At 43.5% G+C, this 27,599-nt stretch overlaps 1 protein-coding gene across 2 annotated transcripts; it reads left to right on the plus strand.

Moving 5' to 3' along the window:
* The first annotated feature begins 848 nt into the window (after positions 1-848).
* On the plus strand, positions 849-26,574 carry LOC115193997 (phosphoinositide 3-kinase adapter protein 1). Of its 2 annotated transcripts, XM_029753206.1 has the most exons (17): positions 849-1,127; positions 3,063-3,488; positions 8,641-8,882; positions 9,159-9,303; positions 9,533-9,675; positions 10,214-10,346; positions 12,302-12,498; positions 12,739-12,892; positions 13,003-13,074; positions 13,222-13,455; positions 13,562-13,624; positions 13,726-13,925; positions 14,073-14,145; positions 17,823-17,990; positions 18,472-18,542; positions 18,863-18,954; positions 26,404-26,574. In XM_029753206.1, the coding sequence occupies exons 1-17, from the start codon at positions 1,070-1,072 to the stop codon at positions 26,516-26,518; spliced, it is 2,586 nt and encodes an 861-aa protein (XP_029609066.1). In that variant the 5' UTR covers positions 849-1,069; the 3' UTR covers positions 26,519-26,574. The 2 variants fall into 2 exon arrangements, with proteins under 2 accessions (XP_029609066.1, XP_029609067.1); XM_029753207.1 differs by lacking the exon at positions 3,063-3,488 and having other exon boundaries at positions 850-1,127.
* The last annotated feature ends 1,025 nt before the right edge of the window (positions 26,575-27,599 follow it).

Consider the following 27,599-nt stretch of genomic DNA (forward strand, 5'->3'; position numbering starts at 1 on the left):
GCTGCAGGCACATCATGTTTTTGATTTAACTGACCTGGAAGACCAGGTGTGTTGAATTTAGGCAATCACTGAACTAATCAATTAGCTCAGTTGGTCAGGTGTGGTGCCTAGTTGGAAGAAAATCCTGCCTTAACTGCAGCACTCCAGGAACAGGGTTGCCTACCCCCACCGTACAGCATATACAGTTCTGGAATGCCTCTCAGATGTGCTTATGATGGTTGTATGGGTTTGGTATGAGTACGTGATGCCGATACAGTCCCATCCATAGAAATGTATAACAATACAAACTGGTTTTGAAATAAATGCTGTACTGAATAGGCTAGTTGAAGCTATGAGATGAGTTGCATGTAAGTGATGAGTGAACGCAAGATGCCTATGACAATATGTAAACTCACACTGTCCTCTCAGTCTCTGACATGCTTTTTGTGATGTTTTCAGGTTGACATTGAAAATCACACACACACACACACACACACACACACACACACACACACACACACACACACACACACACACACACACACACACACACACACACACACACACACACACACACACTATGTAAGGAAGTGAAAAAAGGATTATGTGACAACTATCAGGTGTGTGGGTGTGTGGGTGGGTGTGTGTGTGGGTGTCTGGGTGGGTGGAAGATACAATGACTGCTTTGTTGTCTTGGTATGTTTGCTCTGTCATTATTGGTTTGACGTGAGGTTTGTTTTAGTTTTAGTTGTCAGAAACCAAACTTTGTGAGAAGAGAGAACTTATGTAAAACATGTCACAAGCACTAGATTATGTCGATACAAATGATAATGTGATACAATAAACTGCATTTCCCTCACACTTATCGCAGGGGCAGGTCTCACATGTCACATCTGTTTTAGGAAGTGACAGAGTGTCACCCAATAGCAGGAAACAAACTGTTTCTATTAATATGACAGTGCAGGGGAGTTATTTGGTGAAAGCTGTTCATGAGAAGAGTCTAAATTCTGTGGGGTAGAAAGAAAGGCTTGACTCCAAAAAGTAAGAGCCATTCACAAGGGCAGATGTTTTGTGCTGTGGGGGTGAGTTGATGCAACTGTTCTCAAACTTCACAATTATGGATGGAGTTGTCTCACCCTCAGAATCAGGTAAGAGGTGGTCCTGTTTGACGTCTTACACTTCTTTATTTTTTGTCTGACGTTAGCCTGACAATAAAATACAAATGTTTCAAATTCTACAAACTAAAGCAATACTATAAGCGTTCACTGCACACTCATGGCTTTAAATAATTGAACGTTTTCATTAAGAAACTTCAATATGATATCTACCTAAAACTGCAATGGCTTTTTTTAGTTTGACTGACGTATAATGTAAGACCATTGACAGATTTGGTTTAGAAATAAGGAAGTTAGTGTTTTACTCTTCCTGTAGTTATAGTTGGCAGCTGCATTGGTGACATGTTTTTGCATGTCATCTCAGCAATATCTTTGCAAAACAATGTCTGTACAGTATGATTGAAGCACATTTAGGGGTTGGGGTTACCCACTTTTTTTTTTAAATACTACATTTTACTACAGAATACTATAGTACATACTATAAAATTCTATAGAATTCTGTAGAAAACTGTAATATACTATAGAATCCTACACTATACACTGTAATATTCCTTGATCATATAGTGCTTACTTTAGAATTTCGTAGTATACTGGAGAATACTGTACTACACACTGTATTATCGCCCTCCTATTAGGTTTTACAAGGGTGAACTTGGCTTGATTAAGTAAAGTAATGAGTTACAACAAATTACCCGGACCAATGTTGACTCTGGTCAGTGTTTGCTCAGCTACTTATTGACTGTACTCAGTGCTGACATCTCAAACAGCACGCCTATTCATTCTTTAACCACAGCGACCTTGAAATCGCATAGCTCGGGCTGTTGTGGACACCTGGTATCGTGTACAGTTTCTGTGCAACATTAAGCATAATCTCAGCATTAATACCTTGACTTTTCTTTTTCTCAAATCATTGAAGAGAGAAAAAAATATATCTATGAATATCATTTGATATATGAATTTAGGTGTTAAGTACAGTTATACACTGTCCTAAATTATTGACACCCTTGATAAAGATAGGCGCAAACAAAGGATATCAAGGATCTGGAAGGATTCTGTACGGAGAAATGGTCTAAGCTCCTTCCCAATGTGTTCTCCAACTCAAAACATTTGTGACTGAATTCAGGAAGGTGAGCTTATGTCAAATTTTCAAGATTGGCTTTTTATTTTATTTATTTATTTTATAAAAGTACAGACTGAGCTTCAAAATGGTAAATGATACACAGTTGGGAGGACTGCATGAGGAAATTATGCTTATTTGAAATTTGATAAACTTGTTATCCCACTATGGGGACAAGTAGCAGAAAAAGGACCATGAATGACTTTCACACTTTCTGGAGAAATCTTCTTTGTTTACTCCCATTCATCAACGTTCACACCCTCTTAAGCCCTAGCATTTTCCACCTCTTTAAGAATTCCCATGTAAACACATGAGTCGGCATGGCATTGTCCTCCAGAAAGTAGTCCCTCTATTATCACCCTCCATTGTCTCAGCCAATCACGGATCCTGCCTTTCTCCCTACATAGCTCGGTGCTTTCTCCTTGGCTAAACTAAGCTCATAATTGAACATTTGTATTCATATTTGTAATTAAGGCATATGAAAGTTCACATGTTCAAGAAGGTATTTCTGAAAAAAATGTCAGTAAAAAAGGCCCTATAACGGCCCTACTGTGAAGTAGGAAATGGCGTCAAACGCCTACATTTTAAGAAAAGGCTTGGTGCTAAAAATGTATTACTTGTTAAACAAAATCTCTTTCTCTGAGCAATTGTATTAGTATAAAATAATTACATTTAAAAAAAATGTTTGCATACAATAAAGCTCAGTATTTGAAATATTTATCTTATAGTCATTTTTGCTTATCTTTATCAAGGGTGTCAATAATTTCAGACCCCACTGTACGTAAATAATTTAATTGTTTTTTGATAATTAATTGATAAGATATTAAATCCCATCATTTTCTGTCTTCCAGCAATGTCTGGATTCCACTACACGTATGAGCTGTTGATTGTCCATTCTTGCGAGGCTCAGGAATGGGCTACATATCTGCAGAAAATCTTGAAGTCTTCACGCAAATTTCCCAAGAGGTCTATCGTATTGTATGCAGTTGACCGTGTTGAACAACTACATGGATGCGAATTGAAAATTTTCTATAATAGTAAATGCATCGTGCTGCTGCTGACAACGGCAATCCTGGACATTCTAAATGACCCTGAAGTCCTGGGAACTTTTCAGAGACTCCTTCATCCTCCACACAGAGTGGTGGCGCTGTTGTGTGGGATGTCGGAGGATGACATACCCACTGAATGGTTTGAAAACTGGCAGAGCTGGAGAAAACTGTATGCTGAAGACGAACCTGCTCTTTACATCTCCACCATTCTAGAATCCATCGCTGACTGTATGTTCGCTTTATAATATCCATGTTGTTTTTCTGCCTAACTTTGTTTCAAGTTTCAAGTTTTAATGTCACATGCACAAATACAGTGAAATTCCTGTCTTGCAAACTCAAAACCCAACAATGCAATAATCAATAACAGTCTATTACTAGAAGAAGAAAAAACACACGATAAATAAGAATATGATAAGTAAATTAACATACTATATACTGGAAATATTTAAAAAGTCGGTGTCAATACCATTTTTACATGTGCAGGGATACTGGAGTGATGAAGGTAGATATGTAGAGGAGTAAGGTGAATAGGCAACAAGATATAAGATGAACAGATGTCGTGACATTGTATTAGTTAATGTGACAACTGTTATTAACTCATCAACCTGGGGCACCATGGGAAAATTAGTTTTATTGAGTTTCTATTTCCCAAATTAACTCAAAGAATATCAGAATATCAATTTTACAACAGTCGCTAATGAATCAATTTCCTCTACAGTCTCATTCTGAACGTCGCATAATCTGGGAATCTGCACAGACCCGGGTCCCACCAATGAGTTCGTACCACACCAATCTTAGTTTATTATTTATTTACTAGAAAGCTAAAATGATGATAAAAGATACACATACACAAAACACAGTCTAGGCTATTGATTAGGACTTAGTATAACGGGCCAACACACTATGGCGCGTGTTACCCAAAATGGGGATTTAAAAGAGAGAGAAAAAGAGAAAGTACACGAGAAATATACATTTGGGTGCATTCGTCAGCTATGCTTATTTTAACCCTAGCCTTGCCCCGAACTGTCGCTCTTATGGGTCAGAATGTAATGATGTAATTGCTTGTTGGAGGTCTCAGATGGGAAGCTCCGCGTGGGTCGTTTAGGCTTCTCAATGACGCACTTCTCCGGCGCAACTCTCTGGTTGTCCTCACGATGTCAGTGTCCTTTTGGCTTAGTGGTCCGATTCCTAGCCCTTGCTCTGATAGGGTCGTCTGAGGACAGACAGCTCTGTAGCTCAGAGCTCACGGCGTAGGAATGAAACAGCGTAGATACCACGATTCGATAGGGAGTGTAGGCCAGGTGTTCCGGCTTGAGTTCACCCGCTTAGACACGGCTACTCATCCATAGCATGGGTAGAAAAATATTTATTTGGCTTGTTCCTTGTGTTGCGTTTTGGGGTTCGTTGACCTTTTAGACCTTGGCTGCAGCCTGGGGTCACTTAGTCTGATCTGTTCATTCTTCACTCCCCTGTCTTATACCTTCGGATCAGAAGTGGGCGTAACCACCTTTAGGGCAATTCTCTGGGCGTACCAAGTTAACCTCTCTAGGGGAGGTGGGACGAAATCGTCCCACACTATTCAACAGCCAGTGACAAATCAGAGCGCCAAATTTAAAACCACAAAATGTCATAATTCAAAGTTCTCAAAAATAGGACTATTTTACACCATTTTATAGATACACTTCTCCTGAATCGAACCACATTGTCCGATTTCCAAAAGACTTTACAGCGAAAGCAAAACATTAGATTATGTTAGGAGAGTACATAGACACAAATAATCACACAGCCAATGTCCAAGCAAGTATTAATGTCACATAAACCCAAACCACAGCAAAATGCAGCACTAACCTTTGATGATCTTCATCCGATGACACTCCTAGGACATTATGTTATACAATACATGCATGTTTTGTTCAATCAAGTTCATATTTATATCAAAAACCAGCTTTTTACATTAGCATGTGATGTTCAGAACTAGCATACCCACCGCAAACTTCCGGTGAATTTACTAAATTACTCACGATAAACGTTGACAGAATACATAACAATTATTTTAAGAATTATAGATACAGAACTCCTTTATGCAATCGCTATGTCCAATTTTAAAATAGCATTTAAGCGAAAGCACATTTTGCATTATTCTGAGTACATAGCTCGGCCATCATGGCTAGCTAATTTGACACCCACCAAGTTTGGGGCTCACTAAACTCAGAATTACTATTAGAAGAATTGGATTACCTTTGCTGTTCTTTGTCAGAATGCACTCCCAGGTCTTCTACTTCAACAACAAATGTTGTTTTGGTTCCAAATAATCCATAGTTATATCCAAATACCTCCGTTTTGTTCTTGCGTTCAGGTCACTATTCGAAGGGTAACGCGCGAGCGCATTTCGTGACAAAAAAAATCAAAATATTCCATTACCGTACTTAGAAGCATGTCAAATGCTGTTTAAAATCACTGTTTATGCTATTTTTCTCGTAAAATAGCGATAATATTCCAACCGGGCAACGTTGTATTCATTCAAAGGCTGAAAGAAAAAAAATGGAGAAGTCTCGTGAACGCGCATCTCAGTCTCACTGTCCCCAGGCTGACCACTTACAAACTCTGCTGTTGTTCTTTGCCCAGAGACAGCAGACACCCCATTCCACATTCTGGCGGCTTTAGAGAGCCAATGGTAGCCTTAGAAAGTGTCACGTTACAGCACAGATGCTGTAATGTTGATAGAGATGCAACAGAAGGACAACAAATTGTCAGACAGGGCACTTCCTGTATGGAATCTTCTCAGGTTTTGGCCTGCCATATGAGTTCTGTTATACTCACAGACACCATTCAAACAGTTTTAGAAACTTTAGAGTGTTTTCTATCCAGATCTACTAATTATATGCATATTCTAGTTTCTGCGCAGGAGTAGTAACCAGATTAAATCGAGTACGTTTTCTATCCGGCCGTGAAAATACTGCCCCCTATCCCAAAGAAGTTAGGAGGCAAGGCCTAGATTTTACTCAAATCCAATTTTCGACAACTAACTTCACCTTTCATCTTTACCAAAATGTTCTCTTTGATTTGAACATTTTCCACACAACGTACAATGTATAAACATCAGGCATATACTGGGAAAACTCTTAAAGGTACAATGTTTTCGTAATAACGTCATCTATTAACCTTTAATAACAAGACAAATATTACATACATTTTCATATTCCATCTATCGTCATGACCACCATTGTGGCTGACGGAAACCATTGTTCCAAAGTCCCTTTATTGCATGTTTAATGTTCTGAGGCCAGTTCTCCATAGTGAGGACAAAGGAATTTGTCTGTGGCCTAAGATTTATCATGGGCGTAAAACCCCCACATCTTCAGACCCCTAGATCTCTCCTCCTCTGTTGGGGGTTGAGAGATAATCTGTAGGGTTGTGGTCTCCTGTAGCCTGACCTGATCAGGACAGTCATGACACAGAGTAGCAGCAGCTTGTATGTGAGTGGGTATGCGGGTGTGTAGAGTCAGTATAAATGTATGTGCATATTATTTGTAAGTGAGCAAATTATAGAGTTTGTTTGTGTTGGAGTGACCGTGTGTGTGAGTGTGTAGGGCTCTGTGAGTGTGCATACTGAAATAAAAGATTGATAAAGACACAAGGTAAACTCGGTCCGTGTAGCTATTTTATTAGCTATTTATCAGTCGTATTACTTGGGGATACCTCTTGCCGTGTGGCAGAAAATAAAATAGTCTATGGCTTTGGTGGTTGGTGTCTTTGTAGATTTTCTGGGACTTCTTTTCCCACTGCCTGATATAGATGTCCTGGATGGCAGGGAGCTCAGCCCCAGTGATGTACTGGGCTGTCTGCACAACCCTCTGTAGCACCATGCGATCGAGGGTGGTGCTATTGCCATACCAAGCAGTGACGCAGCCAGTCAATATTCTCTCAATGGTACAGCTGTAGAACCATTACAGGATTTGAGGGCCCATGCCAAACTTTTTCAACCTCCAGAGGGGCAAGAGGTGCTGTTGTGTCTTCTTTGCGACTGTGTGTGTGTATTTGGAACGTTTTAAGTCTTTAGTGATTTGGAAACCGAGGAACTTGAAAGCTGTCTACATGCTGCACTGCCGCCACGTCGATGTGGATGGGGCCGTGCCCCCCCCCCCCCCCCCCCCGTTTCCTGTAGTCCACGATCAGCTCATTGGTCTTGCTGACGTTGAGGGAGATGTTGTTGCTCCGGCACCACACTGTCAGGTCACTGACCTCCTCCCTGTAGGCTGACTCATCGTCGCCGGTGATCAGGCTTACCACCGTCGTGTCGTCATTGAACTTGATAATGGTGTTGGAGCTGTGCGTGGTCACACAGTCGTGGGTGAACAGGGAGTACAGGAGGGGACTAAACACACACCCCTGTGGGGCCCCTGTGTTAAGGGTCAGCGTGGTGGAGGGGATGTTGCCTACTCTCACCACCTGGGGTCGGCCCGTCAGGAAGTCCAGGGTCCAGTTGCAGAGGGAGGTGTTCAGACCCAGAGTCCTAAGCTTTGTGACGAGCTTGGAGGGGATAATGGTGTTGATCGCTGAGCTGTAGTCAACGAACAGCATTCTCACATAGGTATTCCTCTTATCTAGGTGGGTGAGGGTAGTGTGGAGAGACATTGAGATTGCAGGTCACGGTTGGGTCTTCCTCTGTAATCCGTAATAGACTTTAGCCCCTGCGACATGCCGCGAGCGTTAGAACTTGTGTAATATGATTCCACCTTATTCCTATATTGTCCTTTTGTTCGTTTGATGACTCTGCGGAGGTCATAGCAGGCCTTCTTGTGCTTATTCCTGCCTTCGGCCGTAGCATCAGGGTTTTCTACAATAGCTCTGTGTGCGGTAGCCCTGCTCTTTGTCCCGTGTGGCTCAGTTGGTAGAGCATGGTGTTTGCAACGCCAGGGTTGTGGGTTCGTATTCCCACAGGGGGCCAGTATGAAAAAAAAAGATTTAAAAAAATGTATGAAATGTATGCATTCACTACTGTAAGTCGCTCTGGATAAGAGCGTCTGCTAAATGACTAAAATGTAAAAAATGTAAATGTCTTTAGTTTAGCGCCAACCTCAGTGCTAATCCAGGGCTTTTGATTGGGGAAGCAGCAAACCTTCACCGTGGGTACAACGTGAAAGTATATAGCCAGATTCTCATAACATTCAGAGCTACAATAACTTGATGAGTTTATGTTTATGAGATTTTGTGTCTTTGTTTAAAGTGCATGAGTCATTTACCATTAGTGTATTATACTCACAAAGGATCACATACCCTCTAGTTGTGAACTTAGTCTTGTTAATTCAATTCACACATTTACCCATATTCAACTGAGAACAAGTGATGATAGGCTTTTATTTTGACTTTGTATTCAAAGGTAATACAGAAGAGGCTGAACATGAGGCGGAAGCTACAGAAAAAACAGGAGCAAAAACAGAGTGTGAAATCACTGTGGTTATGAACCCCAAAGCTGAGGGGACAGAGGAAGAGTCAGTGACAGAACCAGAGTGTGTCCAGGACGACGATGACGATGTGAGAACAGAGATCCACTCAAACCAGGCAATGAGCCCCACACATCCCACCTGCCTCACTGTTCAACCAAACAAAGTTTTATGCGGGGTAAGAATTGCTTAAACATACATATAGACAACTCTGAAATGGTACTGAACAATGTTCAAATATTTAATCTGGAAAGCACCACATAAGGAAAGATTAATGTTACATAACAGGTACATGATACTGTCATTAAAAATGATTCATTGATTAATATCAAGGCACAACTTTAAAATCACCCTCAAATTGTAATCAGCCCAGGACAACTTTATTCGCAATGGCAGTTTTTTGAGGAAACAACTATTAAGCATAGAATGCAATTTTTTTAAACCTGTTTTACAGGACCATGCAACTATTTTTATAATCTTTTCTAATAAACTGGACAATCAGTTGAACATGGAAGTGGTGTTTGCCTCTGAAGATTCAACTGCAAAACGGGTTCTAGGGATTTTGGAGAATGAATACACTATCAGTATTAATGCGCCTGGTAAGTAAACTACCTTTAGAGGCCTTCGATCACAAATCTAAAGAGGAACTTTTAGACCACTTACCCCAGTCTTCTATTTCACTTTTACTTATAATTTTATTTCATTTTCACATTCCTATTGTGGAATTTTTTTTCCACCAATGTGAATCATTTGAAGTGATTTGATAAGCCAATATGCCGTACAGTAGAAATACAGGACGCTAACTCAGATGACATTTATCTTTCCCAGATATGCCAGCAGGAGAGGTGTCACTCACTCTGTATAGCAACGACTCGCCAGTCTGTTTGAGGCCTGTAACATACTACACAGCCATGGGAGAAATCAGCAGTTACCTTGAACATGCAGCTGCTCCCCTGAACTTTATGTGTCAGGTGAGAGTCAGCTCAGTATAGAGTAAAAATAGGTCACACTTTATTTGGATAGTCCATCTGTAGATGGTCTACAGATGGTCATACTATCAATAAACTATCTGTTGATAAGCAACTGCTTGCTAAGGTTACGGTTAGGGTTAGGTTTAGAATAAGGATTAGGGTAAGGGTTAAGGTTAGAGCTATGGTTAAGGTAAGGGTTAAGTTTAGGGTTAACATAAGGGTTAAGGTTAGGGCTAGGGTAGGGTTAGGGTTCGTAGAGAGTTAGTTGAACTGTTACTGCAATTAGTCTGTTAAGCATCTACAGATGGACTGTCCAAATAAAGTGTTACCTAAAAATACAATACTGAATACTGACAAATTCACTTTTCATCAACTCTAAATAAATGTATTTTTATTAAGACATTGTTCAATGACATTGAAGGTGTGATCTCACACAGACCAAAGCCTCAAGAAAGCCCCAAAAATATTTGATTAAATTCTTCATGCTGGACGTATAATATTTTCTTTAATAGTGTGATATTCATTTCTGTGTTTCTAGGCATTCAATTTAACATCCAATACCACAGAGTCACTTGACAATTTGCTGACAGACTCATTACAATGCAGGATCCCTGCAAGTGGACTTCATGTGTTTGGAATCAGACAGCTAGAGGAAGACAATATGGCTGCTTGTAAGTGTTAACATGTTTTACAGAAATTATAATGGAATGATACATTTGCTTGTCTACACATCAACAGTTCTACAGCGATGGGACAAGACTGTAACTACCAATTGGATATCACGAAATTGGGGAGAAAAAGGGGGTAAAAAAATAAGTAAATACATTTCATATTTACATAAGAATTCAGACCCTTCACTCAGTACTTTGTTTAAGCACCTTTGGAAGCGATTACAGCCTCAAGTCTTCTTGGGTATCATGCAACAAGCACAACTGTATTTGGGGAGTTTCTCCCATTCGTCTCTGCAGATCATCTCAAGCTCTGTCAGGTTGGATGGGGAGCGTCGCTGCATAGCTATTTTCAGGTCTCTCAAGAGATGTTCGATCGGGCCACTCAAGGACATTCAGAGACTTGTCCCGAAGCCACTCCTGCGTTCTCTTGGCTGTGTGCTTAGGGTCATTGTCCTGTTGGAAGGTGAACATTCACCCCAGTCTGAGATCCTGAGCACTTCGGAGCAGGTTTTCATCAAGGATCTCTCTGCACTTTGCTCCGTTCATCTTTCCCTCGATCCTTACTAGTCTCCCACTCCACCACAGCATGATGGTGCCACAACCATTCTTCACTGTAGGGATGGTATTCGCCAGGTGATGAGCAGTGCCTTGTTTCCTCCAGACGTGACACTTGGCATTCAGGCCAAAGAGTTCAATCTTGGTTTCATCAGACTAGAGAATCTTGTTTCTCATTGTCTGAAAGTCCTTTAGGTGTCTTTTGGCAAACTCCCAGTGGGCTGTCATTTGCCTTTTACTGAGGAGTGGCTTCAGTCTGGCCACTCAACCATAAAGGCCTGATTGGTGGAGTGCTGCAGAGATGATTGTCCTTCGGGAAGGTTTTCCCATCTCGACAGAGGAACTCTGGAGCTCTGTGACCATCGGGTTCTTGGTCACCTTCCTGAACCCTTTAACTGAACTGAACTTTCGTTTTAATATGGTAAATCTAGTCATTTGTAAGTTTCTAAAGAAACATTGAACATCTAAAAGTCAAGAAATAGTGTATTCTTTCTGATCGTTTCCTGGTGTTTTGTGGACGAAAACGAAGCATTTCGAGCATAACACGTCAACCCTGTTACCCATAGATAGTTAGGCTAGGAATGTTTTAACAAGTTCAAATGTTTTGTTAAGCTTGCATTCAATTGCCCCTCCTTATTGCACACAACAAGCTTCCATTCCCCTGATTTAAGATGAAGTCGTCAACCCTGTTACGGTCAACCCTGTTACGGTCAAACCTGTTACGGTCAACCCTGTTACGGTCAACCCTGTTACTTTAATTGTCACATTTTATTTATTTTTTTACCTCTTGAGATAGGAAAACATGGTTATTATGAAGTTGAACATGTGCTCTTTATGATAGTGACATTTTTTGGGGACAAAATTACACTATCCAAAAGGCGCTCGATTAGTGCAAAATTAAGTTATATCTAGTACCTAAAAGGGTTCTTCGACTCTCCCCATAGGATAACCTTTTGACGAACCCTTTTTGGTTACAGGTAGAACCCTTTCAGGTTCCAATGTAGAACCCTTCCACAGAGGGTTCTAAAATGGAACCCCAAAACGTTCTACCTGGAACCAAAAAGGTTATACCTGGAACCAAAAAGGGTTCTCCCATGGGGACAGCCGAATAGCCCCTATGGAACCATTTTTTTATAAGAGTGTGGAACGACCCATCTAATCATGTACAAAAATCTTATCTGGAGGTCCAAAAATGTTGTTCACACCCATTGACATATGTTGACATGCAGGGATGTGATCCAAGTTCCAAAAGATCAATAAATGATGTGTACTAGATGAATTGGTAACATTTCACTTTTTTGTAAGTTCAACTTATATCCTGATAGTTTTCAAGTCCTCAAGAATGTTCAGAAAAAGTGGGATAGATTACATTGGTTAATTAGACTTTTTGGGTCACTCAGATCAGCGAAAGGAGGAGCTTCCCACTCTGCTTCATTTTGCCGCAAAGTATGGGCTGAAGAAGCTGACAACAGTCCTGCTCCAGTGTCCAGGTGCCGTACAGGCCTACAGCGTGATGAATAAGAATGGAGACTACCCGAATACACTGGCAGAGAGGAGCGGCTTCTCTGAACTGAGACAGTTCATAGATTACTTTGTGGTAAGTCCATTGTTAGTATTTTCATTCCGTGATGTATTTATCTTTTATCTCTGAAGTGTGATCTCAATTATGTCAATGGCCACAGCCAGCTGACTGTCACCTATACCAAATGGAAGTGCATTATGCTTATACTATGAATTGCACAGGAAGGAATGAAAAGCTACTGGTAAATGTTATTGTTGTAGCTTTCTGAAAAACATATCTTTAGTGAAGACTATGTTCACGATATCTACTCTGTAGGAGAAAGCTGACACGGGTGAAGAAGATGAGGAGGTGTACGAGTCCATGTCCAACTCTTCTCAAGACATCATGAACGACTCCCTAAACCCTGGGTGTCAAGAAGACATCTATGAGACCATGATCAGGTTAAACCCCGACTCCATGGAAGACCTATGTATGACTAATTATGACTAATCACATTAAGTACCATTTATCTTTGATGATGATGATGTTAATGATGATGATGATGATGTTGAAGATCTTTGAATATTTTATTTCCCTCAGATGAGGACATGGAGAAGGCATTAGGAGAGTCTCATAACCCGGAGGAAGCCATACTTAGACATTTTTTTCAAGGTAAATTTGAAAAATACTGCATTGTACTGTACTGTAATTGTACTTGTGGACTTAAGTATGGTTTATAGTCTAGATATTCAGATCCTAAAATGCCTTTCTCTTTTTTACAAATTATGTGGCTTTTCTTTTTGGGTAAACCTGATGCAGGTGTGCCCCAAGTTGGGGAGCATACAACTAATGAAGAGGTGGGAGACCAGGTGGAAGAACCAGAGGGTTTTGAGGAAGAAGAACTTTACAATATGTGTGTTTCTGATCAAATCTATGACACGGTGGACGAGAATGCAAGCTATCTCCCGGAAATTGTCAACCGTCCACCAGCCCCCATTCCGAGACCTGTAACATTTTCCGAGCCTGAAGAGTCCAAGACCTACATCTCAAGAGGTAGATGGCCAAAGTGTTCTCTAAAGATATTAGCTAATCCATGAGCTGTCAAACCAGTGTAAAGTATTTTAAGTTGAGGTGAATAACAATGATTTTTGATTCACAGTGTTTTCAGCAAAAGAAGAATCAAATCCACAGACGGACCTCAGAGAAACAGAGTCATCCACTGGTATGTATCAAATTGAAAAGCAGATTAGATTATTTTATTTGTCCTGAATCACATCTTCTCCACTAATTAGTAAACAATGTATGTGCCTCCAAAACCTCCAGTGAGGCCTGTGAGAGATGGAGCCTCCACCTCCTCATCCCACGACCCCTATGCTGAGGTGAAGACCCAAGGCCAGAGGCAGCTCATAGCTTTGCAGGAGAAGGTGAAGGTGGGGGTCCTGAGTGTGGACGATGCTGTCAAGGAATTCAAGGCCTGGCAGTTTGATGAGGATAGGAGATCTCAGTCTCTGCGTAATCAACAGGTACAGTAGTAGATTATAGTTCATACTCAAATCTCTTGGCAGAACACAAGAAACATATACTTTCTGTGGCCCAAGCCTAGACTCTGGGGGTACAATGACAACCTGAACCACTACTTCCATGAATAAAGAAAAACTTTTTTGTTACAGGACAATTTGAAGAGATTACGAGGCAGCATTACCAGACGGCACAAAGAGAGGGAGAAGATTGGGAAGGAGATCAGTAAGAATATTTGGAGACTACTAGCTATACTTTGTCTCTACATGTGATGAGCATAGTTTGTACTTCAATTGCAATTACATTTCATTTGTCAGGGTTACTGAAAAGTGTTTATTTTGATATTTGACTATGCCTACAATTCTGTAGGTCACAAGACAGCATCAAAGGTCATATTTGATACAAAACATGATAATGTCTTAGCAGTTGCTGTAAAACACTGAATTTGGCTATTTCAGCCACACACGTTGCTGACAGGTGTATAAAATCGAGCACACAGCCATGCGATCTCCATAGACAAACATTGGCAGTATAATGGCCTTACTGAAGAGCTAAGTGACTTTCAACGTGGCACCGTCATAGGATGACACTTTCAGTTCGTCAAATTCGTCAAATTTCGGCCCTGCTAGAGCTTCCCCGGTCAACTGTAAGTGCTGTTATTGTGAAGTAGAAACATCTAGGAGCAACAATGGCTCAACCGAGAAATGCTAGGCCACACAAACTCACAAAACGTGACCGCCGAGTGCTGAAGAGCGTAGAGCATAAAAATCATTTCTCCTCAGTTGCAACACTCACTACCGAGTTCCAAACTGTCTCTGGAAGCAACGTCAGCACAAGAACTGTTCGTCAGGAGCTTCATGAAATGGGTTTCCATGGCCGAGCACCCGCACACAAGCCTAAGATCACCATGTGCAATGCCAAGCGTCAGCTGGAGTGGTATAAAGCTCATCGCCATTGAATTATAGAAATGCGTTCTCTGGAGTGATGAATCATGCTTCACCATCTGGCAGTCCAACGGACAAATCTGGTTTTGGAGGATCCCAGGAGAACACTATCTGCCCGAATGCATAGTGGCAACTGTCATGTTTGGTGGAGGAGGAATAATGGTCTGGGGTTGTTTTTTCATGGTTGATAACGCTACAGCATACATTGACATTCTAGACGATTCTGTGCTTCCAACTTTGTGGCAACAGTTTGGGGAAGGACTGTTCCTGTTTCAGCACGACAATGTCCCCGTGCACAAAGCGAGGTACATACAGAAATGGTTTGTTGAGATCGGTGTGGAAGAACTTGACTGGCCTGTACACAGCCCTGACCTCAACCCCATCAAACACCTTTGGGATGAATTGGATTGGCGACTGCGAGCCAGGCGTAATCGCCCAACATCAGTACCGGACCTCACTAATGCTCTTGTGGCTGAACGGAACCAAGTCCCTGCAGCAATGTTCCAATATCTAGTGGAAAGCCTTCCCAGAAGAGTGGAGGCTATTATAGCAGCAAAGGGGGGACCAACTCCATATTAATGACCACAATTTTGGAATGAGATGTTCTACGAGCAGGTGTCCACATACTTTTGGTCATGTAGTGTACTTTGCAGTGGCAATTTTATCATGTATATCTAGGTGCGGCAAACTACAAAATGTAATGTTAGATGCATGCCCGCGAAGCCAGTACACACACAATACATTAATTGCACTATGACAGTGACAAACGGTGCCTACAAACTGTTAAGGCCTACATAAAGCGGTCCCAACAGCTTTCTTTTCAGAACCATGTGGTGACCACCATGTGGTTACCACTGCTACACCTGGCTAACAGCTAACCCTTGTCTGGCAGTGAAACAGTTCATTCAGCCTCATTTACTGCCTTTTAAAAAAACATAGCTGATATGGCTGACTTGCTGAAACAAATGTGATTTCTACTGACAATTGAGATGTACAAACTATAGCATAAGGGTGCAACTAGCGGATAAGAGGCAATCCGTTATTTCGATTAAGACATTAATAAGCGAGCTAGGACAGACGTAGTCAATATAACTATTTGTTCAGCACTTTTGAAATGTACAGAGAGAATTCAGAACATGGGCCGTTCTTACAGTATTCTCCCTGTACACCAAGTCAGAACAGTAGGGTAAATAAAGGGGGCATATAAGCAGACATTGAAAGCTCTTACAATATTCAGTGTTTACATTTCTTTAAAGGTGCCTAAAGGCTGCTACAAGTGCACCACCAAGTCAGACCATTAGGCTAAATTATGAGGGGGAAATGAACCAAATTATTAGGGTGGGGCACATGGGCTACTAACAGCTTACTACACAACATACACTTAGTATTACTTTCTTAGCTATAGTATGCATATCTCCCCGGCATATTACATCATTTATGCAGCACCATACAAGACAGTTTTGGACACCTTCTTGTGCTGTGCTCACTTGAACAGGACGATCCTTCATGGCGGTCCTTTGTGTGCAAATTTTGTCATTAAAGTCTGGCATTCTCTGGATTTATGGTATTTTCAAGACAACTGAGAACTCTGAAAAAAACAAGGTTGAATCATGACGTCAATGATCTTCAGGTCGGAACTCTAGAAAGAGGCCCGAGTACCCGACTTGGAATTCCGAGTTGGATGATTGTATTTTCCCAGTCGAGGCGTGTTTTTTCCCGAGTTCCCAGCTGTCTTGAACTCACTGAAGTCTGAGAACGTGGCAGAAATCATGCTGGATTGACAGTATGGCCAATGTATTCAACCTTTTATTGCCCATGGTGTTGAATGTTTATCCTTTTAAGCTTGGAAAAGATACCTTTATACCCAGACTTGTACCACAAACTCACTCCACTGAATAGCATGCTAGTGATTGCTTTGCAAAGCTTCCAGTTAGCCACTGATTCCTTCCAAACCACTCATTATTGAATTTGCGATTTCCAACTTGTTGTGTAATGTTTATGTCCAATGGCCGATGAGCAACGATATGTTTTATCTATAATTTCTCTTTATATGACAAGGATTGAAAAGGATTTACCAGTAGATTGTTAACTTCATTCATGATGATGACTGCTAGCTTGCTAGCTAATATTTTTAAAATATGATGTTGAATAAAAAAAAAATTATTTAACCTTTATTTAAGTAGGCAAGTCAGTTTAGAACAAATTCTTATTTACAATGACGGCCTACCGCGGCAAAACCCTAACCCGGACGACGCTGGGCCAATTGTGCGCCGCCTTATGGGACTCCCAATCACGGCCGGTTGTCATACAGCCTGGAATTAAACCAGGGTCTGTAGTGATACCTCTAGCACTGAGATGCCATGCCTTAGACCGCTGTGCCACTCGGGAGCCCAATCACACATGATCAGTCCAATCAAAGCTACGGTAGATATAGCATGATTTGACGTCATTTTATCTGTAGCCAATGACCTTTAGGCTTCTTGGATGGGCACTAATGTAACTCTATGGCAGCACCCAAGGGGCTGGAAATTTCGAGCTCTACCCGTAGATTTTGCAGTGATGTAGTGTCTCCATGAGTGACATGGGCGCAACTAGAGAACATTACCAACACCTACGCTCCATATTTTCCGCTAGCTTCCCCACCACTACAGAAAGCACTAAGCAAGGCTGAAACACCTGCATTTTGGTGCTGCCTTACTCAAGAAAGCAAAAAAGAGACCATGTTTGCAAACTGATATGTGACACGTATTAATGCCAAAATAACATGCAAAACAGGCAACAACAATGTTTTTTATTTTGTATTTTATTTTTTATTTTATAGCTAAACAGTTGGAGCTCAGAACCACCTGCCCTGAATGACAGGTCACCACTGGTACTTTGTAACATCTATGAAGGTATGATATTTAGCTTATTGTTGATGAGTGATGCTTATTGTTGATCTGGCCTCTACCCTGTGAGGTCTGGAGATAACCGCCCCACTGCAGAGGAACCTTCCCTGGGCCTCCAACATGGCTGTTGAGTGTTCTGTGTACGAGCCCACCCCACGGGTCATTGCCCAACCCCCTCCTGTGACCCGGTCAAGCCAGAGAGGCACCTGGAAAACTGGCAGTACCTCCAGCACATCCAGTGAGTACAATCTCTGTCGTTTGAATGTCACTATGAGCCTAAATGGTAGTACAAAATGACAACTGATGTAATTATTAAGTCGGTATTTTTTTGGTCGTTTTGATGTTGTTTATATTATTGTTATTATCAAAAATCTGTATTAGTACCAAGATAGTGCTTTTGGAAATATACTTTTGGTTTGGAGAAGTGATGAAATCTGAAACGCAATTGGCCGTTTGTTTTGCTGATCAACTCTGATTATTTCCATATCCCGTATGGTCATTATGTCTAAAAGATGAAAACCTGTAGCACATTACTCTCCCCATTATTGTTGCTCTATTCAGCTCCTCTCTCTAAGTGGCTTTCATCTCTAGCTATTAATGTGCACTCTTTGCTGTTCGTAGCAACCCACCACAAGTTCTTGTTGAAGAAACTGTTTCACAATTACTTGTAGTGTTTCTTCCTTTCCTGAGCTTACATTTTTGACTTTTACTTTCCCCAGGTAGTGGCAGTAACAGACTCAGCACAAATAGTACGATTAGCTACAGCAGCGGAACTGAGCCCGACTTTGAGGTGAGACCAAACTGTTCTTTAAAGTCTTTTCAAGGCCCAGTTCCCACGGTTCCGTAAACAAGGCTAAATAGCTTATTCGTATTCATACATATTGTTGCTGGAGAGATATTCAATCCGATGGAATCAACTCACCACAAAAAAAAACATTTCAGTTATACAGTACATTTGTGATTGACATATTGCGGGGAAAAAAACAAGCATACTTATGAAGGCACAATGTACTTATTTACTATGTACTCTTGTCAATGTATTTACAATCAGTGCTTTTGTAGATTCCCTGATTATTACTTATGCTGTGTATTGATTTGATCCATGGAAAGGACACATCAGACTTCCTCCCTCTACCCCCACGGCCCGCTGAGGCCGCACCTCTACCTCCTCCCCCCAGAATCCCACCACGACTCCCAGACAGGTAAGCCCTCTCTCTGGATAAGAGAGGCCCTTTTATACGTTCCTGTGTCAGCATCACTGAAACTAGCTGTAACTTGATTACAGAATGTTATGTTACATGTAATGCAATATGGAATTCCAGAAAGGCAACATTGAATCAGTAATATGACATCATCATAGATAGCAAGGTGACTTCCTCCTCACAGAAATCAACAACAAAATGCAACTTAAACATGCAATTTATAGTATTACAGCAATATGATTATTATAAAAATTAAGGATCACAGAGGGTCTAATATTGCAGTATAACAACCAATGTTACAATATTACAATGTGATTTATTAATGCTGTAGATAACAGCTCAACAAAGAGTAATATGCAAACCAATAGTTTCATTTCAGAATACGACATATTGAAAAGGCAAGCACACTTAAGAAACATATCAGTGAGTATTCTACACTGTAGGCTACACACAGTGGTAAAGGTTTGATGACAGAAGCGATAAAGAGGAAATATTGGCCCACCACTGACTGTGCGTTCACAGAGGAAACCTGAAGTGTGAAGATAGCCTATATACAAGTTCAACATTTTCTTCATGAGCTAACATAAAAACGTGTCACATGGTTGAGAGAGGGATAGATGTTGAGTAAGAGTTTAACATAACAACGCTTATATTATTCTAATTTTAAATGTCTAGTTTCATGTTCACTGTATTCATATGAACATTTGCGTTATAGAGCCTTGGTCAAATTGCAGTATGAATGTAGTCATAGATGTCTATAAGCAGTTATTAGCACCTAAGTTGTCCATTATAATACATGATGCACTGCTCATAAGGAGTTAAACAGGCATTTTGAAGAGGGTATTCAAAAGCAGTGTTACCATTTATTCTTCCTAATTGTAATGAAACTGCCCAGAATATATTTATGTTCATAGTTATGTGCAACTTGCATCTCAAATAAAACCACGTGGGTAAACTGAGTTGATAAGCATCACAAATTGACGACCACAAAACCAACCCCAACCCTAATGATTACAATAAACAGTCTCAAGTTGAGGCTATATTTTAAAATGTAAAAATAATATATGCATATCCAGTCACTGCAGCTGAAACATACTGGACTAACTGTGAGAAAAGACAATCAGCTACACTACATGACCAAAAGTATGTGAAAACCTTCTCGTTGAACATCTCATTCCAAAATCATGGGCATTAATATGGAGTTGGTCCCGGCTTTGCTGCTGTAACAGCCTCCACTCTTCTGGGAGGCTTTCCACTAGATGTTGGAACATTTCTCATGGGACTTGCTTCCATTCAACCACTAGTGAGGTCGGGCATTTATGTTGGATGATTAGTCTGCGTTCCAATTCATCCCAAAGGTGTTTGATGGGTTTGAGGTTAGGGCTGTGTGCAGGCCAGTCAAGTTCTTCCACACCGATCTCGACAAACCATTTCTGTATGTACCTCTCTTTGTGCACGGGGACATTGTCCTGCTGAAACAGGAAAAGGCCTTCCCCAAAATGTTGCCACAAAGTTGTAAGCACAGAATCGTCTAGAATGTCGTTGTATGCTGTGGCGTTAAGACTTCCTTTCACTGGAACTAAGGGGCCTAGCCCCAAACATTAAAAACAGCCCTAGACCATTATTCCTCCTCCACCAAACTTTACAGTTGGCACTATGCATTGGGGCAGGTAGCGTTCTCCTGGCATCCCCAAACCCAGATTCGTCCATCGGACTGCCAGATGGTGTAGTGTGATTAATCACTCCAGAGAACATGTTTCCACTGCTCCAGAGTCCAATGGCGGTGAGCTTTACACCACTCCAGCCGAAGCTTGGCATTGCGCATGGTGATCTTAGGCTTGTGTGCGGCCGCTCGGTCATGGACACCCATTTCATGAAGCTGACGACGAACAGTTCTTGCGCTGACATTACTTCCATAGGCAGTTTGGAACTCTGTAGTGAGTGTTGCAACCGAAGACAGACAATTTGTACGCACTACACACTGCAGCATTCGGCCGTCCCGTTCTGTGAGCTTGTGTGGCCTGCCACTTTGCGGATGAGCCATTGTTGCTCCTAGATGTTTCCACTTCACAATAACAGCACTTACAGTTGACTGTAAGTTGACCCTCTTTTGAAATGACTGGAAATACTGTGTAACGCTGGGACGTCGTGGGTGTGGAGTCAGGCGCAGGAAACAGAAGCGTTTAGTACAGTGCTTTTTATTAGGCACCACCAAAAGAGTATTCGCCCAACACAACAGGGTGTATCAAAATACAAAGTCCCAAAAAACACGATCCACTACACAACACACAGTGTAAATGAATGAAACAAGCCCGCAAACAGAACAGGTGGGGAGACGGGCTTAAATAGCTCAGCTAATGACCTAATTGAAACAGGTGCAACAAATAAAGGCATAACCAACAGAAAAGGGAAAAGGGATTGGTGGCAGCTAGTAGGCCGGTGACGACGACCGCCAAGCGCCACCCGAACAGGAAGAGGAGTCACCCTCGGCAGGAGTCGTGACAGTCCCCCCCCCGATGCGCGGCTCCCGCAGCATGCCGACATCGGCCTCGGGGGCGACCCGGAGGGCGAGGCGCAGGGCGATCCGGGTGGAGGCGATGGAAATCCCTCAACAGTGACGGATCCAGTATGTCCCCCACCGGCACCCAGCACCTCTCCTCCGGGCCGTACCCATCCCAGTCCACGAGGTACTGCAGGCCCCTCACCCGGCATCTTGAGTCCAGAATGGTACGTACTGTATACGCCGGGGACCCCTCGATGTCCAGAGGGGGCGGAGGGACCTCCAGCACCTCACCTTCTTGTAAGGGACCAGCTACCACCGGCCTGAGGAGAGACACATGAAACGAGGGGTTAATACGATAATAAGAAGGGAGTTTTAATCTGTAACACACCTCGTTTATTCTCCTCAGGACTTTGAAGGCCCCTACATGCTGAGGACCCAGCTTCCGGCAGGGCAAGCGGAGGGGCAGGTTTCGGGTCGAGAGCCAGACCCTGTCCCCCGGTTGGAATACGGGGGCCTCACTGTGGTGGCGGTCAGCGCTCCTCTTCTGCCGTCCACCTGCTTGCTTAAGGGATTCCTGGGATTCCTGGACAGGACTCCAGGTCTCCTTGGAGCGCTGCACCCAATCCTCCACCGCAGGAGCCTCGGTCTGACTCTGATGACACAGTGCCAGGACCGGCTGGTAGCCTAACACACACTGAAATGGCGACATGTTAGTGGATGAGTGGCGGAGTGAGTTTTGTGCCAGCTCGGCCCATGGTATGTACCTGGACCACTCCCTTGGCCGGTCCTGGCAGTACGGCCGCAGAAACCTACCCACCTCCTTGTTCACTCTCTCCACCTGCCCATTGCTCTCAGGGTGATAACCGGAGGTCAAGCTGACCGAGACCCCCAGGCCCTCCATAAACGCCCTCCATACACGGGACGTGAACTGGGGACCCCGATCAGAAACGATGTCCTCCGGCACCCCATAGTGCCGGAAGACATGGGTGAATAGAGCTTCCGCAGTCTGTAGGGCCGTAGGGAGACCGGGCAACAGGAGGAGACAGCAGGACTTAGAGAACCGATCCACAACCACCAGAACTGTGGTATTCCCCTGAGACGGGGGAAGATCGGTAAGGAAGTCCACTGACAGGTGAGACCACGGCCTTTGTGGAACGGGGAGGGGTTGTAACTTCCCTCTAGGAAGGTGCCTAGGAGCCTTACTCTGGGAGCATACCGAACAGGAAGAGACATAAAACCTCACGTCCTTAGCCAAGGTGGGCCACCAGTATTTCCCCTAAGGCCTCGCACTGTCCTCGCCATCCCAGGATGACCCGACAAGGGTAGTGTATGAGCCCATCGAATCAATTGATCACGGACACCAAGCGGAACGTACTTACGGCCTGTAGGACAGTTAGAAGGCGCAGGCTCTACCTGTAGCGCCCGCTCAATGTCCTCGTCCACCTCCCATACCACTGGTGCTACCAGCTTAGAGGCTGGAAGGATGGGAGTAGGATCGATGGGCCGATCCTCAGTGTCATAGAGACGGGACAGCACATCGGCCTTGGTGTTCATGGAACCTGGTCTATACGAAATAGTGAACTGAAATCAGGTGAAGAACATGGCCCACTGTGCCTGACGCGGATTCAGTCTCCTGGCTGCCCGGATATACTCCAGGTTCCGGTGGTCAGTCCAGATGAGAAAAGGGTGTCTCGCCCCCTCAAGCCAGTGTCTCCACGCGGTCAGAGCCTTGACCACAGCCAACAGCTCCCGGTCCCCCACATCATAGTTGCGCTCCGCCGGACTGAGCTTCCTAGAAAAGAAAGCGCAGGGATGGAGTTTTAGTGGCGTACCCGAGTGCTGTGATAGCACGGCACCCACCCCAGCCTCGGACGCGTCCACCTCCACCATGAATGGTAAGGAGGGGTCCGGGTACGCCAACACAGGCGCATCAGTGAACAGTGCCTTCAACTGGTTGAAAGTTCTGTCTGCCTCTGTCGACCACCATAAACGCACCGGCCCCCCCTTCAGCAGTGAGGTAATGGGAGCCGCTACCTGGCCAAAACCCCAGATAAACCTCCGGTAGTAATTGGCAAATCCCAAAAACCGCTGCACTTCTTTCACCGTGGTTGGAGTCGGCCAATTACGCACGGCATTAACGTGGTCACACTCCATCACCACCCCCGAGGTGGAAATGCGACAACCCAGGAAGGAGACGGCTCGTTTGGAGAACTCACACTTCTCAGCCTTGACGTATAGGTCATGCTCCAGCAGTCTACCAAGCACCCTGCGCACCAGAGGCACATGCAGGTCCATGAGAATCTCATCCACAAAGGATTGAAAGACGGCTGGAGCATTCTTCAACCCATACGGCATGACGAGGTACGCATAGTGGCCAGATGTGGTACTAAACGCGGTTTTCCACTCCTCTCCCTCCCGAATACGCACCAGATTATACGCGCTCCTGAGATCCAGTTTTGTGAAAAAACGCGCTCCATGAAATTATTCCACCGCCATAGCGATGAGAGGTAGTGGGTAACTGAACCCCACTGTAATGGAATTGAGACCTCTATAATCAATGCACGGACGCAGACCTCCCCACTTTTTCTTCACGAAAAAGAAACTTGAGGAGACGGGTGAAATGGAGGGCCGAATGTACCCCTGTCCCAGAGAGTCCGTTACATATGTCTCCATAGCCAACGTCTCCTCCTGGGACAATGGGTACACGTGACCCTTGGGAAGCGCAGCGTTTACCTGGAGGTTTATCGCACAATCCCCCTGTCGATGAGGTGGTAATTTATTTGCCTTCTTCTTACAGAAGGCGAAAGCCAAATCGGCATACTCAGGGGGAATGCGCACAGTGGAAATCTGGTCTGGACTCTCCACCGACATGGCACCGATGGAAACTCCCAGACACCTACCTGAACACTCCTCTGACCACCCCTGGAGAACCCCCTGTTTCCACAAAATCCTGGGATTGTGACTGGCCAGCCAAGGCACCCCCAGCACCACTGGAAACGCAGGTGAATCAATAAGGAAGTAACTAATTCGCTCCGTATGATTCCCCTGCGTTACCATGTCCAGTGGCACCGTGGCCTCCTTGACCAGCCCTGACCCTAATGGCCGGCTATCTAAGGAGGGCACGGGGAAGGGGGAATCTAACGGCACCAGCGGAACTCCCAGCTTGAGGGTGAGTCCGCGATCCATAAAGTTCCCAGCTGCGCCTGAATCGACTAGTGCCTTATGCTGGGAGAAGGGAGAAAAATCAAGAAAAAAAATTAAAACAAACATGTGACCAACAGAGGGTTCTGGGTGAGTTTGATGCTGACTCACCTGGGGTGAACGAGGAGTGTTCTGCCTGCCCTCTCGACTCCCAGAGGGACCCCCCCAGCACCGGTCGGTCGTGTGTCCTCGTCGACCACAATTGGTGCAGGAGGAGCGCCCTCCTCCGGTTCCCCTTGACGCGGCCCCTCCTAGCTCCATGGGAATGGGCGCGGGAGGGCTAGGAGGTGGAACTGACAGGACCCTTTCTGAACGCCCGCGGGCAGCCAGCAGATTGTCCAGTCGGATGGACATGTCGATCAGTTCATCTAGGGAGAGTGTAGTGTCCCGACACGCTAGCTCCCTGCAGACGTCCTCCCGGAGGCTACACCGGTAGTGATCCATTAGGGCCCTGTCGTCCACCCGACCCCAGCAGCCAAGGTCCGGAACTCCAGAGCAAAGTCTTGCGCACTCCTCGTCTCCTGCCTAAGATGAAACAGTCGCTCACCCGCCGCTCAGCCTTCTGGGGGGTGGTCAAATACGGCCCGGAAATGACGGGTGAACTCAGGGTAGTTCTCCCTCGCTGAGTCTAGGCCATTCCATACAGCGTTGGCCTATTCCAACGCTCGGCCCGTCAGGCAGGAGACGAGGAGGCTCATACTCTTCTCCCCCGAGGGAGTCGGCCTCACGGTAGCCAGGTATAAATTGATCTGTAACAGAAACCCCTGGCACCCTGCCGCTGCTCCATCGTACTCCCTCGGGGCGCAAGACGAAGTGCGCCAGATCCAGACGGAGAAGGGAGCGGAGTAGGTGGACTCGTCGGGTGAGCCGGAGGTGAATAGAGGAGACCACCTCTCCCCCCCGCATACCCCGGAGAACACGATGACACACAGCTCTGCTGTTATAGCATTTTAAATGACTGCCCTCTAAAATATCTGTCAAGAACTAATCAGGCAGTGTTACTTACAGTATTCTCACATGAACATATGGAATTGTTTTAAGAAGGTCATACCAAGGATAATGTAGCTATTTGAATTTGAATGATAACAAAAAATATGTAAAAAATGATTTGATGAAAATGTGTATTTGGCTATTAGCCCATACAAACGCATTGAATAACATTCACTACATTGAACAACAGACGCTTGTTCTGAAGTGTCGGCCCTATAGCTAAACGGTGTCCATATATAGTTCCATTCATTTGTCAACTGGTACCTTCAGACGAGTGTTGTGAGGCCTGTTGGAGTCCTAGAGCAAAACAATCGACATGTAAGTGTTTGTGAGTGTATCGCCTTTCCACAGTTAGTTCGGATGCTACAGACAGAAGTTGGCAGATCAGCTGTTCAGACGAGTCCCAAGACGCTTGTCCCAAGACAAAACGTAATTGTGTTCGTAAGAGTCTCATCTTTCCATAGAGGGGTCATAATAGTTTGTAAGCCAAAACGTTTTTGTGAGAAGACCCATTTTCGAGATGTCTCATGGTCTGACAAACACCTCTCTAGCTCTGTCACCTTCCGCCACAGATAAGGAAGGGCGACGTAGACAGATGCGGTGGAATGAGACGCATCCAATGAAGAAAAACAGATATCTCTAGTTTAAACTGACGTATTGTTATGTTTTGTATTATTATGCTAATTAGGTGGTTTCATCTCTGTTTAATTTGTCATGCCAAGTGTAACTATGTGGTTATCTGTTATACATTTTAGGGCTGCGGAGAGTTTGCTGGAGGAGCGTTACATATCATACCCCTCTCGAGCTCTCCCTCAGAGACCACCTCAGAGGACCACCTCTCCCCCTCGCATACCCCGGAGGACACGATGACGCACAGCTCTGCTGTTATAGCATTTTAAATGACTGCCCTCTAAAATATCTGTCAAGAACTAATCAGGCAGTGTTACTTACAGTATTCATACCCCTTGACTTATTCCACATGTTGTGTTACAGCCTGAATTCAAAATTGATCAAATATTTTTTTAAACCATCACATACAATACCCCATAATGACAAAGTGAAAACAGGTTTTTCGAAATGTTTGAACATTTATTGAAAAGGAAATACAGAAATATCTCATTTACATAAGTATTCACACCCCTGAGTCAATACTTTGTAGAAGAACCTTTGGCAGCAATTACAGCTGTGAGTATTTCTGGGTAAGTCTCTAAGTCTCTTAATACCATGCTCAAAGGGATATTCAATGTCTGCTTTTTTTTTACCCATCTACCAATAGGTGCCCTTCTTTGAGAGGCATTGGAAAACCTCCCTGGTCTTTGTGGTTGAATCGGTGTTTGAAATTCACTGCTTGACTGAGGGTCCTTACAGATCATTGGTATGTGTGGGGTACAGGGATGAGGTAGTCATTTAGAAATCATGTTAACCACTATTATTGCACACAGAGTGGGTCCATGCAACTTATTATGTGACTTGTTAAGGACATTCTTGCTCCTGAACTTATTTAGGCTTGCCATAACAAGGGGGTTGAATACTTATTGACTCAAAACATTTCAGCTTTTCATTTACCAAAAACCTACTTTGACATTATGTGGTATTGTGTTTAGGCCAGTGACACAAAATATAAATTGAATCCATTTTAAACTCAGGCTGTAGCAAAACAAAATGTGGAAAAGGTCAATGGGTGTGAATAGTTTCTGAAGGCACTGTATATGAACATCATGCAGGAAGGTTTGAGTGTGTAGAACAGAACCACATAGAACATCATCCTCAAGTCAGTCAATTCAGTAACTAAACTGAAATTCATATTTAGAAGGGAAATCTTGGATTCAAACAACAACAAAGCGGCACCCTGCCACTTTTTTTGGTGAACAGTTGAGGGACGGGACTGTATAAGCATAATAAAAAAAAGGCATCTATTTTCAATTACTTCTAAATAAACTAAAATGAAGAA

This window comes from Salmo trutta, chromosome 5, assembly GCF_901001165.1.
Source record: "Salmo trutta chromosome 5, fSalTru1.1, whole genome shotgun sequence".
Classification (NCBI taxonomy): Eukaryota; Metazoa; Chordata; class Actinopteri; order Salmoniformes; family Salmonidae; genus Salmo; species Salmo trutta.